The sequence below is a fragment of the Aptenodytes forsteri genome, unplaced genomic scaffold, assembly GCF_000699145.1.
Source record: "Aptenodytes forsteri isolate BGI_AS27 unplaced genomic scaffold, ASM69914v1 Scaffold63, whole genome shotgun sequence".
NCBI lineage: Eukaryota > Metazoa > Chordata > Aves > Sphenisciformes > Spheniscidae > Aptenodytes > Aptenodytes forsteri.
Genome location: NW_008794709.1, coordinates 3181346 through 3192412, shown reverse-complemented (window position 1 = coordinate 3192412; position 11067 = coordinate 3181346). Strand labels below are relative to the sequence as shown.

The 11067-nt window shown below is 38.3% G+C and overlaps 1 protein-coding gene across 1 annotated transcript in view; it reads right to left on the bottom strand.

The window, feature by feature from the left end:
- Nucleotides 1-10491, bottom strand: part of MCUR1 (mitochondrial calcium uniporter regulator 1) — a 17981-nt gene extending 7490 nt beyond the window's left edge. The window contains exons 1-5 of the mRNA XM_019470604.1: nucleotides 10410-10491; nucleotides 8825-8928; nucleotides 5924-6025; nucleotides 4254-4295; nucleotides 1888-1959 (exon numbers count right to left, since the gene is read on the bottom strand). Of these exons, the coding sequence (XP_019326149.1) occupies nucleotides 1888-1959; nucleotides 4254-4295; nucleotides 5924-6025; nucleotides 8825-8878 (270 nt within the window). The 5' untranslated portion in view covers nucleotides 8879-8928; nucleotides 10410-10491. The remainder of the gene's footprint in view (nucleotides 1-1887; nucleotides 1960-4253; nucleotides 4296-5923; nucleotides 6026-8824; nucleotides 8929-10409) is intronic.
- Nucleotides 10492-11067: the final 576 nt, after the last annotated feature.

Sequence of the window (11067 nt, the reverse complement as noted above, 5' to 3'; positions counted from 1 at the left end):
CGGGGGGGGGGGGGGGAGCAAGTGAGCGGCTGTGTAGTGCTCAGTTGCCAACTGAGGTTAAACCACGACACGTACTTCGAGATTTTAAATCACATCTGTATCATTGCAGATATAAGTCACAGCATAAGCAGATGTGCATTAAGCAATGCAGGATTCTCCAAGAAGTGTAAAGTTGAAGAACTAATTAAAAGATAAAGCATTTAGAGTTTGAAACATTAAAGACTGCCCACATCAGTGTTGACAAATTAAGAAATTGTCCTTCAGTACTTATTCCAAGCAAAACTGAAGGATGAGAAAATTTTAGTGCTCCAAGTTAAATCAATTTAAACTTAGGACATGTCTCTTCTGAATAGTAACTTAGTAAGAATGCACAGTAACCTTCAATTATCCTGAGTTTTATTCTCAGAAAGCTAGATATTCAGTCCTAAGTCACATTACAATCCAAGTAAATATGATAATGATGCTCTGCCTACTATAGAAAACACTGGATTACGTCTCACCCCCAACTCAGCATATATGCTACAACCTGCTCCCCATTCACCTGCCTTTTTTTTCCTTTTCTGTTCATACATGGCAGAGCTGGCAATTAAAGTGGGGGAGTGTGGGGAGGGGGAAAAAAAAAGAGCAGTTTTCATAGAAATTATGAAGTTACAGCTGCACAACAGACTACAAAGTTGGTCAACTTTCTTAAGAGAAAGTTGACACACACTGTTTGCTTTTCCTGGGAGGCAGTCAAAATAATGTAGTGGTCTGAGCAGTAGACAGAGTCCAGATTCCAGGATCCTACATAAATATACAAGAAAACACTAGTGCCTAATTTATCACTGGTGAAGTGGTTTGAAATAGGTTTTGTAAGCCTGAAGTACTGCAGAGCTTAGGATCCACACAGTTAATACATTTCATATGATGCTTTTTTAAAACATTAGCATAAAGTATTAACCTTCAAACAAGAATTCTACCTGCTCATATTGTACTTTATTCAAGCATCTAGCATGGGATAACAGACTGTTAGTCATTATACTAAATCACTGACACAAGCTGTTACCTAAACTAATCATTGTGAAAAACTTCAAGGGGCACACACAGAAGATAAATTATATCTACTTGAACAGTTCTTATTGCCTAGATTGGAGATAAATGTTAAGTCTTCATTACACAACTGTGAAAAAGGACTGAATAAGAAAGAAAATTAATGGAAAAATGTCATTAAAAGATCTTTCAATTTAGAAGATGCAATTTCTTTGAGATCCTAAAAGCAATCCAAAAAAGATCTATGGGAACAGAACTCTACCTAGAGTGCTACATATAATGCAAAAAACTGTTAGTCTTCTAATTCCTCATCTGCGTTATTCTAACTTAAGATCACATCAATTCAGTTCTACCAGATATTTCAAAGTTCAAAACAATCTGAATCAGTATCAGTTACAATTAAAAAAAAATTACAACTATTTTCACAATAGGTATTTCCTGACAAACTAGCTACGCTATAAATTCTCTAGCTATAGGGAAATGAAACATCTTCAATAATGATAAATTTAATGAAATGTGTAAACTTAATTAAGTGTGAAAATAGAGAAAGAGATATACTAATAACATAGAAAACCTCTAGGGAGCTAGTCAGCATATTTAGATTAAATATCTAATGTGTTTAAGTGTAATATGTTAATCCTGATATTAAACCAATATCAAAATAGATAGACATAAAAAACCAAACATGGCACCTTGTACTATAGCAGTATAAGGATGAATAACTTGGATTAATATAATCTTGAAGCTGAATGGTCATATAGATTAATATGAAAATGCTCTTTGGGTAAGAGCATCTTACCCAAATTTGGAAATTACTCACTGTTCAGATGTTTCTAGAAGAAAGTAACCAAAACTTACCAATTCTTTTACTCTGCTCTTCTCTAGGTTTAGCTTTAACTTGTTATCTGCACGAACTTTGGTAATTTCATCCTAATGGGAAAAAATTGGTAAAGCAGCAAGCAAGATTTTCTATTTAGTCATAAGCAGAAAAAATTAGACAAATACATTGTGCCTTCCTTTACATATCTCAGGAATCAAGCTTCTCTCCAATTAATGTACGTAATTTTCTGAAGTATAAATATTCCTATTCTTCCCCCGGTAAATACTCATGTTCTATAGTATGAATTGGATCTCAGAATCAAAAACTAACAATTGCTTTTAAAACCAGGACACTGAGAACAGCAGTTAATTGAGAGCACATCCTTCTATAAATGCTGGGAATGTTTCATATATCCCGTAACTCTCTCCAATTTCTAGAAACCCATACCTAGGTATGCATGTAAGTTGGACTTCCTCCATGAAACTAATCTTGATGCTCAAAATAACTTTAAAAGCAGTTTCTAACCTTCCAATGTAAAAAAAAAAAAAATCTGTTTCTAAAGACTACATCTAGGGCTTTCAGAAAAAGCTACAGACATTTTAGAAGTCAGGAAACGTTTATTATACTTTTAAACATCTAACTTTTTTAAACTACCTAAGTTGTACGCTTGCATTTTACTTCATCAATAGCTGTAAGTGATTCCTGCTTTTCTCAGTGACAGCTGCCATTTTAATGCAACCTCCTGGCAGGAATTCCAGCCAGCTGACAGTTTGTCATGAGGCAAACTGCTGATCAGATGAATTTGTGGGAGAAGCAAAAGACTGCTGATGTTCTGGGAGATTCTACTATTAAAAACAAGTAAGCATCTCTCAAGTAGGCCAATGTCGACTAATCAAGAGTTCATTAAGTTAGAAATTCAGTCTGATTATTGTTCATACTATGTTTGAATTTTCAACCTTTAACTGGTCTATAACTAGATGTCATTACAACACAATACATTACAGTTTAATGAATCAAAAAATTAGAAATACATTTCTCAAACTTTTACAACATTGTGTCGTCTTGTCTTTTAGAAGAACAAGTATGAGCAAACGTAATTCTCACAAGGGCAAGTTATTTTATATTTACAGTTAAAAGTGAAATTTAAAGACACCTAGCTTTTAAGAAAAGATGACTCGGATCCTTGACCAGTGGATTACGTTAACTAAAACCATAAAATAAGTTACAATTCAAAAATTAGATGCCAAAAGTATTTTAAAATGGTATTCTGAAAACCCAGATGCATTAAGCATTTCATAACACAATATAAAACATGTAGGATTAGCCTTGAGAAATTTATGTTCTCCTTTTGGAGATGACAGTGCAAAAAGAAACTTGAGAGAATAGGAAAGAAACGGCAAGGAGGCACTAGGCTGAGTTTGACCACATTGCCAGCTAGCTCAACAAGTCCAACATTCTGCCAGTTTCATGGACAAATCCTAGGGAAAGAAGAATGCTCCATCCTTCCAGCTAAGGACATTACAGCAGGAAGCAGCAGTTCTCAAGTCAGATGACCATACGCCCTAAAAATAGTTAATGTTTCCCAGTTTCCAGTCTTAATCACTCTTGCAAGAACGTTTGTTTCTGTGTAAAGGCTGCTCATGAGTCCACACCCATTGAAATAATAGATTTTGAGACAATCTTGGTTTTGGTGGTAGAAGGGTGTTTGGAGTGCTATTCAAGACAAGCAAACCATAAAGAACAGAAACGCAGCACTGATGCTTAAACCTGGCAAGAATAATAATCTGTATGATAACTAACAGAGAGATGGGAGATCTCCAGTTTTCTCCAGAGAGTCTGTTTTCTTGCAAAGGTCATTTGCTCCCAAACAAATGGGACCAAACATAATGGTCCCAAACTTAGTGACCTAAAGAAGCCATTTAAAAGCTATTTTAAGTTCTGGACAGCTAACAGATACATCTTCAGACAAAAAACAAACAACCCAACAACCCCCCGCCCAACAAAAAAACCCAAACAAATTAGAAAGTGTTGTAATTTTGAAAGTATGTTGCATCTTTACACATAACAGGCAGCCCTAAATGCAGAACTTCACTCAGCCTTAACAATGACATGGCAGTTAGCCACTTTCTGAATCTAAATTAAGGACATGTAAGTAAAAAAATCTTCAGTTAAATTTTTCTTCGCCTCTTGTACCATTCATAGTTCTCTGTCACCATAAGTGACGTATGCATGAAATTGTTTTTGCTGCAGCTCACAGTGTACCATCAACTGCAATTTCAGTATCCTGTATATCACAACAATTAAGCACAGCTTTTAAAATAAAACCTTGAAAGCAACAATTATTTTTTATTTAAAGCAAACTAGACAGGTGTTAATTCTTAATTATATTGGTACGGTATCTTACCATGACTTGCTTCTTTATCTGCTGGAGTTCAAGTTTTATTTTCTGGGAGAGTAGAAAAAAATTGTACACTTTATTACTGTATATAAAAACACATCATCTAGAAATACTAATGAATTTGCACGATCAGTGACAATGACTATAATCCATAATGTGAAAAGGCAGACAAAACGAGTGTGGTTTAACTCTATGTCCTCAGTATGTGTATAGATATGTTTATCATATCTATACAGTGCTGTATACTCAGTGCTGTGCATTTCCAAACAGCAGCACAAGACAGAAGCTAGCAATATCCCACAGCAGTAAAGGTGGCCAAATGCATAGGCTGGTATAAACAAGAATAAACCCAGCAGGCCAAGGGAAGTGATTATTTCCCCATATTTAGCACTTGTCAGCCTGCACTGGAAGTGCTGTGTCCAGCTTTAGGCTCCCTGGCGAAAGACAGATGTTGACATACTGGAGCAAGTGCAGTGGAGGGCCATGAAGATGGTGGGGGGCGAAGAGGAGAGAGAGCTGGGTTTGTTCAGCTTTAAGAAGAGATGGATAAATGGCAACCGTACTGCAGTCTGCAACTACCTAATGTTCTCTAGTGGTCCTTTCGAACTCTAATTTTTCCATTACTTTATCTCTTTCAAAAAAATACATGAAATAGAATATGCTACAGCTATACCTATTAACTCTCTCTGGAGATCATCCAGTCCAATCTCCTGCTCAAAGCAGAGGCAACCAGAGCAGGTTGCTCAGGGCCACGTCCAGTTGGGTTTTGAGTATCTCCAGGATAGGGACTCCACAGCTTCTCTGGGTATCCTATTCCAGTGTTCTACCACCCTTACAGTAAAAAGGGTTTTCTTATGTCTAAATAGAACTTCCTGCATTTCTGTCTGTGCCAATTACCTATTGTTCTGTCACAGGACAACACCAGAAAGAGCCTGTCTCTGTCTTCTTTATACCCTCCCTTCAAATATTTGTATACATTGATGAGATCCCTGCTGAGCCTTCTCTTCTCCAGGCCAAACAGTCCCAGCTCTCGCAGTCTTTCCTCATATGCCAGATGCTCCAGTCCCTTACTGATCTTTGTGGCTGTTTGTTGGACTCTGTCCATCATGTCCAAATCTCCCTTGCACTGAGGAGCCTAGAACTGGACCCAGCAAGTCTCACCAGTGACAGGCAGAGGAGAAGGATCACCTCCCTTGACCCACTCGAAGCCCTCCTAACAGCCCAGGAGGCTGTTGGTGGTCTTTGCCGCAAGGGCTCATCGCTGGCTCATGGTCAACTTGGCATCCACCAGGACCCTCAGGGCCTCTTCTGCAAAGCTGCTTTCCAGCTGGTCAGCCCCAGCCTGTCCTGGTACATGGGGCTATTCCTACCCAGGGGCAGGGCTTGGCATTTCCATTTGTTCCAAATTCATGAGGTTCCTGCCATCCCATTTCCCCAGCTTGTTCATGCCCCTCTGAATGGCAGCACAACCACCTGGAGTATCAGCCACTGTTCCCAGCTTTGCATCATCTGCAGACTTGCTGAGGGTGCACTCTGACCCATCAACAAGGTCATTAATGAAGGTGTTAAACCATACTGGCCCCAGAGCCAACTCCTTGGGTACAAGATGCTTTTTTACATCATTAGAAAAAATAAGCAAGTGCTAGAATAGCACTTTCCAAGATAGTGATTTTTACCTCATTTTCTGAACGAAGTGCTGAAAATTCACTTTTTTCCAAAATAATCATGTCCTTTTTCACGCCACCAATATGGGACATTACTTGCTGAAGTGCAATTTCCTTTAAAGGAGGGAAGAAAAAACCTCAGAACATATCATAACTATAATGCTTTTTCTCATCAGTGCCTACAAATATCATAGGCTATTTTGATACCCTGAAGTTTTTAATTCAGCAATTTCAGATTGATCATCCCGAGTTTCAGAAAGCAAGATAAATTAAGTGACAGAATAAGCAAATTAGGCTCAAACGTTGGTAATGTTTGACAAAATTAGCAGTGCTAACACAGATCAGAATAATTCAATTAATAGCCTAGGAAATAGTTTTTTTCCAAGCCTTCAAATTCTTAAGCTAGCAAAGGCATTAGGGAGGGAAGATGCATCTCTGAGCTAAATGAGGAAAGCTGGCTTTCAGACCAAAACTCCTCAGTGCAACCATATTCTTTTGTAATTACCTCCTTTTTTAGCTCCCCCTGCAAGGGGGCTCGCTCTGCTTCACTACTCAGAATCATGCACTATACTTACACTTGTAATCGCTCTTCTCAGTCTGTTATACTGAGCTGACAGAAGACAAACAAGAATTCTCTGGAACTTTTGAGGATGGAGAAGCCTGTAGACATTGTTCTAGATCCTACACTATCCGCACATGCAAACAGGGACTGCCTTCTCTTCTCTGAAGATCTCCCCCTAATAAGTAGTCCCTTGCTTTTGGTTCTGGACTAAGAACCCCACAAATCTGACTCAGCACTCCAGCTTCACTTTTGTTGGGAAATGCTATTCTAACTTAGTGTTACATGTTTAAGTGGCATCTGGACATGCCTCACCAGGCTACCTGACCACAACACTGAAAAAATGGCTCAGTGTACTAGACATGTTACAAAAGAGTCTACAGAAACAGTACTTCCATGGACACCTCCTCTCTTACTCCCCGATGTCTCCAGCTTGCTTTTGTTCTCTCCCCTCTTCACTGAACTCTTCCATATTCTCTCTTCTTCATCTCCATACACACACACACAGTCATCCCCCCCCCCCAAGACTTTATCTAACCAGTGTAATATTTCATCTGTTACACACCCAATTAGGGCCTAATGGTAATAGCTACATCCACAACTTTCCAAATCTTCCAACTCATCGTTCTCTTTTTGCGTAAGCTCTTATGCATTCAAAGACTATAAGGAACTACATGTTCTATCATGTTGCCCAGAGTTCATGGCATACACACCTCCTGAGCTGCTTCTATCTTAGCATGCCATACAACCCTGCCCATTTCAATCTTAATGACAGAAAGTCACCTGAGGGTGGAATCTACCAGACAGTCTCAGAAAACATCTACCATCAGGAGCAACAAAGAAAAACCTGTCTACTTTCATTCAAAAAAAGCTGGGCATAGAAGGAAGCAGAGATGCAATGACTGCTTATTGTAAAATATAGCCAACCATGGGAGAAAGGGTCCCTTTAACATTACGTTCTCTGACTGTGGAACAAATTCCACACAGGGGGAGGAAGCTCACCCAAGTCTGCTTTGCCTGGAATCTAGGAGGTAGGAAAGATGAGCTGAAGCCTCCCTATATGGAAGGTGGTGCAAAATCCAGGTATTCCGCTTCTTAATGAGATGCCCTACTGCCAAGACTATTATACTACAGAGACAGCAGCTGGTGTTTTCTCAGGTTTTAAGACAGCAGCCTTATTACTATGGAGTAAGTTAAAGCCTGTGTTCAGAAGGTGACTTGGGGCCATGAATCCCAGCTTCACAGAGCAGCCCAAGAGGTTGTACTTCAGCTATGCTTCTTGTCAGCATTGTCTGTCTGACTAGTTCACGTATCAGGGAATTCAAGCATACCAGGTATCGTGAATCCCATTCAAAGATGCTTAAGTTCCACATGCAGTGAATCATGCCTTACTCTGAATTTCAGTTTCATTTCTGGAGCCAGATGCCTAAGAGCTCAACGTGGCAATATTCAACACTGGCATGTCCAATTCCTTACATGGATCTACCTCTGTGTGACCTGACAAAGGGCCCCAGAAAAATCACAGCCAGTATCAGAACAAGAAGCCTTGCCTCCAGACACAATTATTCATTAAAACAATCGTTCCCTCACAAGTCAAAGCTAACAATTCAGTTCAGTTGTACGCAATTTCCTGGTAGTCAGAAAGGATCTCTCTAGATACTCAGCATTATCAGTCTATTTCCAAGGAAGTTTTCTTCACTTCCTGGCACCAAGATGTATATGCTGGGTAGGTTTAGACGATACCATGAACAATGTATGCATCAAAGGAAAAGGAGATAGATTTCAATATCAGCATCCAAACTATCCATGTTCCTATATGTTACCAGTGTATACAACCACACTAATCATACCCTAAAAACATTATATAAAAAAGAAATTCAGCTCAATTCTAATCCAATATAAATGTCATTGTGACACAGAGAGATAAATAAAAAGGTACCACATAACAGGGTGGTAAATCACTGAGGGAATCTGTACCTCCTTGTTACAAGTCTAAAAAAGAATATATGTAGGAACTGTAACTATTCAAATCCATGCATTGAATACCTCCTATGTCTGTCTAAAAGCATTCTCAGTAATTCTATTTCATGCTACAATAAGGTTGAAACCAAAAAACTACCTGTGGTTTGCGTACCAACTCACAGTACCTAAATCTCAAGGTCCACCACAACATTTTGGTAAGTATTTAATAAATTCAAGACAAAATTCACCAGCCAATAAATACACAGTGATGTTTGTTCACCTTCAAACTTTTAAAATACAGTGTCTAACAGTAATAAATAGCAACATATATTTCATTAGCAGGCATACTAGCTTTTGATTTACTTCAACCCCACCATCGCCTTTGAGCTAACCTGCTGTACTTTGGTGACCATGTCCTTGTAAATCATATCCAGGTTGGTGTTCATAATTTTCACTAATGCAGATACAATGACCTCCGACTGCTGAGTAGTGAACCCTAAGCAAAAGAAAATGCAACAACATTCAGAGAGAGACCTAAATCTGGGCAGTTTAGAGAAATGTCACTTGCTAATACTCAGCACCAAGTTAAAACAAATGTCAGTTATGAAAGATAATAAAACATACTCCTCTTGATCCAGCACTAACAAAAGAACACAACCAGTCAGTACATCCAAGTTCCTTCACCCCAAAATTATGTCTGTGACATAGTATAGCTGCTTCTCTAGTACAGCACTATTACAATATCAGCAGGATAAATGCTGGAAATTTTCTAGAAGTATTATGGAATGTCATCTCTCACATGTCGTTATTTCTAGGAGCAAGAATTCTGACCCTGAAAAGCAGATACCGACTTTCAGTATACTATAAATCTTTAGAACCACTGAAGATGTGCAAAACTCAAGAACTAAAACCAGAGCTAGCCGCTCTGATTTTAGGCCTACCAGCCTCTGAGTCCCTATTAAAAACCTTTTAAACTGAACATATTGGAAACTACTGTAAAACATTGTCCCTAGAAATACTCTCAATTTTTCCACTTTCAAAATGTAGGAGTAAAAACGTCATGAACAAGATTTAATCATTATGAAAAGAAACACTTGCAAAACCATGATTGTTTCAAACTAACACACAGTTCAGCGTTAAAAAGCATATATGTGGTCTGAGAGTGAGTCGCTTTCAATAGCTGAGCCGATATAATAGTTTGCCACCACCAAAAGGAAGAGATACCCCTCCTCCCTCTCTCCTTATCCCTCCTCCTGCCAGTTTGTATGTGTCCTGGTGCTCACACAACTGCTCTGTGGGCTCATTAAACTAGCATCTCATAATACCAATCAAGCAAAAGAGCTGCAGAGTTTTCTGAGAATTAGGCTGGCACATGGAAAGAGATGAAGCCACGTGGCAGGGACCTCTCCTTTTCAGGGATGGAGAGCTGTCAGAAGTCAATTCAGCTGTACTGAACTTCACCTTAAGGTACCTTCCCCACCTCAGCAACATTAGCATGAATCCAAAATAATCTATTCCCTTATCTATGTTTTAGCATAAAAGCAGCCATATTTTATATAGTATTCTACGTTATATCCTAAAACCTGCATTTTACATAATAGTCCGTATTCAATCCTATTATAACACATTGTTGCATATTCAAGGTGGTATATACTAAATATGTAGGAATCCAATTAATACATGTTAAACACTACCTTGAAAACTGTTTTTTACTTTCGATTCTTAAAATCTAATTTCTCTTCAGCATTTTTAATTACCCATAGGATAATAAATTATTCCAATCAAAGTTATAAGCTCACTGTTTCCTTTTGGAAGTAGAAAAAACTTACATGTTCTTACCCAGTACATTAAAAAAAAAAAAAATCCATAAAACTGAAGCTGTAACATCATGTGTCAAGAAGTAACAAACTTTGTAAACAAAAAACCCCACACTCATGAGAGGACATTGAAAATAGCTACCCATTTCTAGCAAATTACCATTTTCTTCCAAGAGGCACACCAGCGCATGAGTGTCAAAAAAAAGCTTCCTGTTTCCCAATAAGGAAATATTCCCTTTGCTTTGTAAAGATGATGATGCAGAGGTGCTCACATCTGAAAAAAATAAACAAAACATAAGTTATTTTTTTAAAAAGGAATATTTAATCAACATGTTTGCTTTCCAGGAGCTTCCTTAGTACCCCAAATATTTTTCATTTATGACAAAATATTAGATTCTGCGTTGAGATTATCGCAGCTTGCTTGAAACTGAAAAGGTATCTGACTGACAAGCTCTATGCACAAGAGCTTTAAAATAGAATACAATGATACTGCTGCACTTCTGAGATGCTCTCCAAGAATATCCTGTCCTAGAAAAATCCCGCCAAGTGTCAGGGTCGGAAAAGCATTCCTTTACTGTTACCAGTGTAAAATGTGGAAGCTGTGAGCACTTCATAGCTTTGAGGACTAAATCCACAGACTCTTTCCATTCTTTGTTACAGAAACAAACCTTCATCGGTTGCCCTTTAGATGCTAAATTGCTATTAGAAGAACTACAAACACATTTCCCAAATATCAGTATTACAGAAGTCACGAATTCAGGGAAATTTAACACCAGTGCATAAACTAGCTGACAGAAAGAACGTAAGATGGAACACGA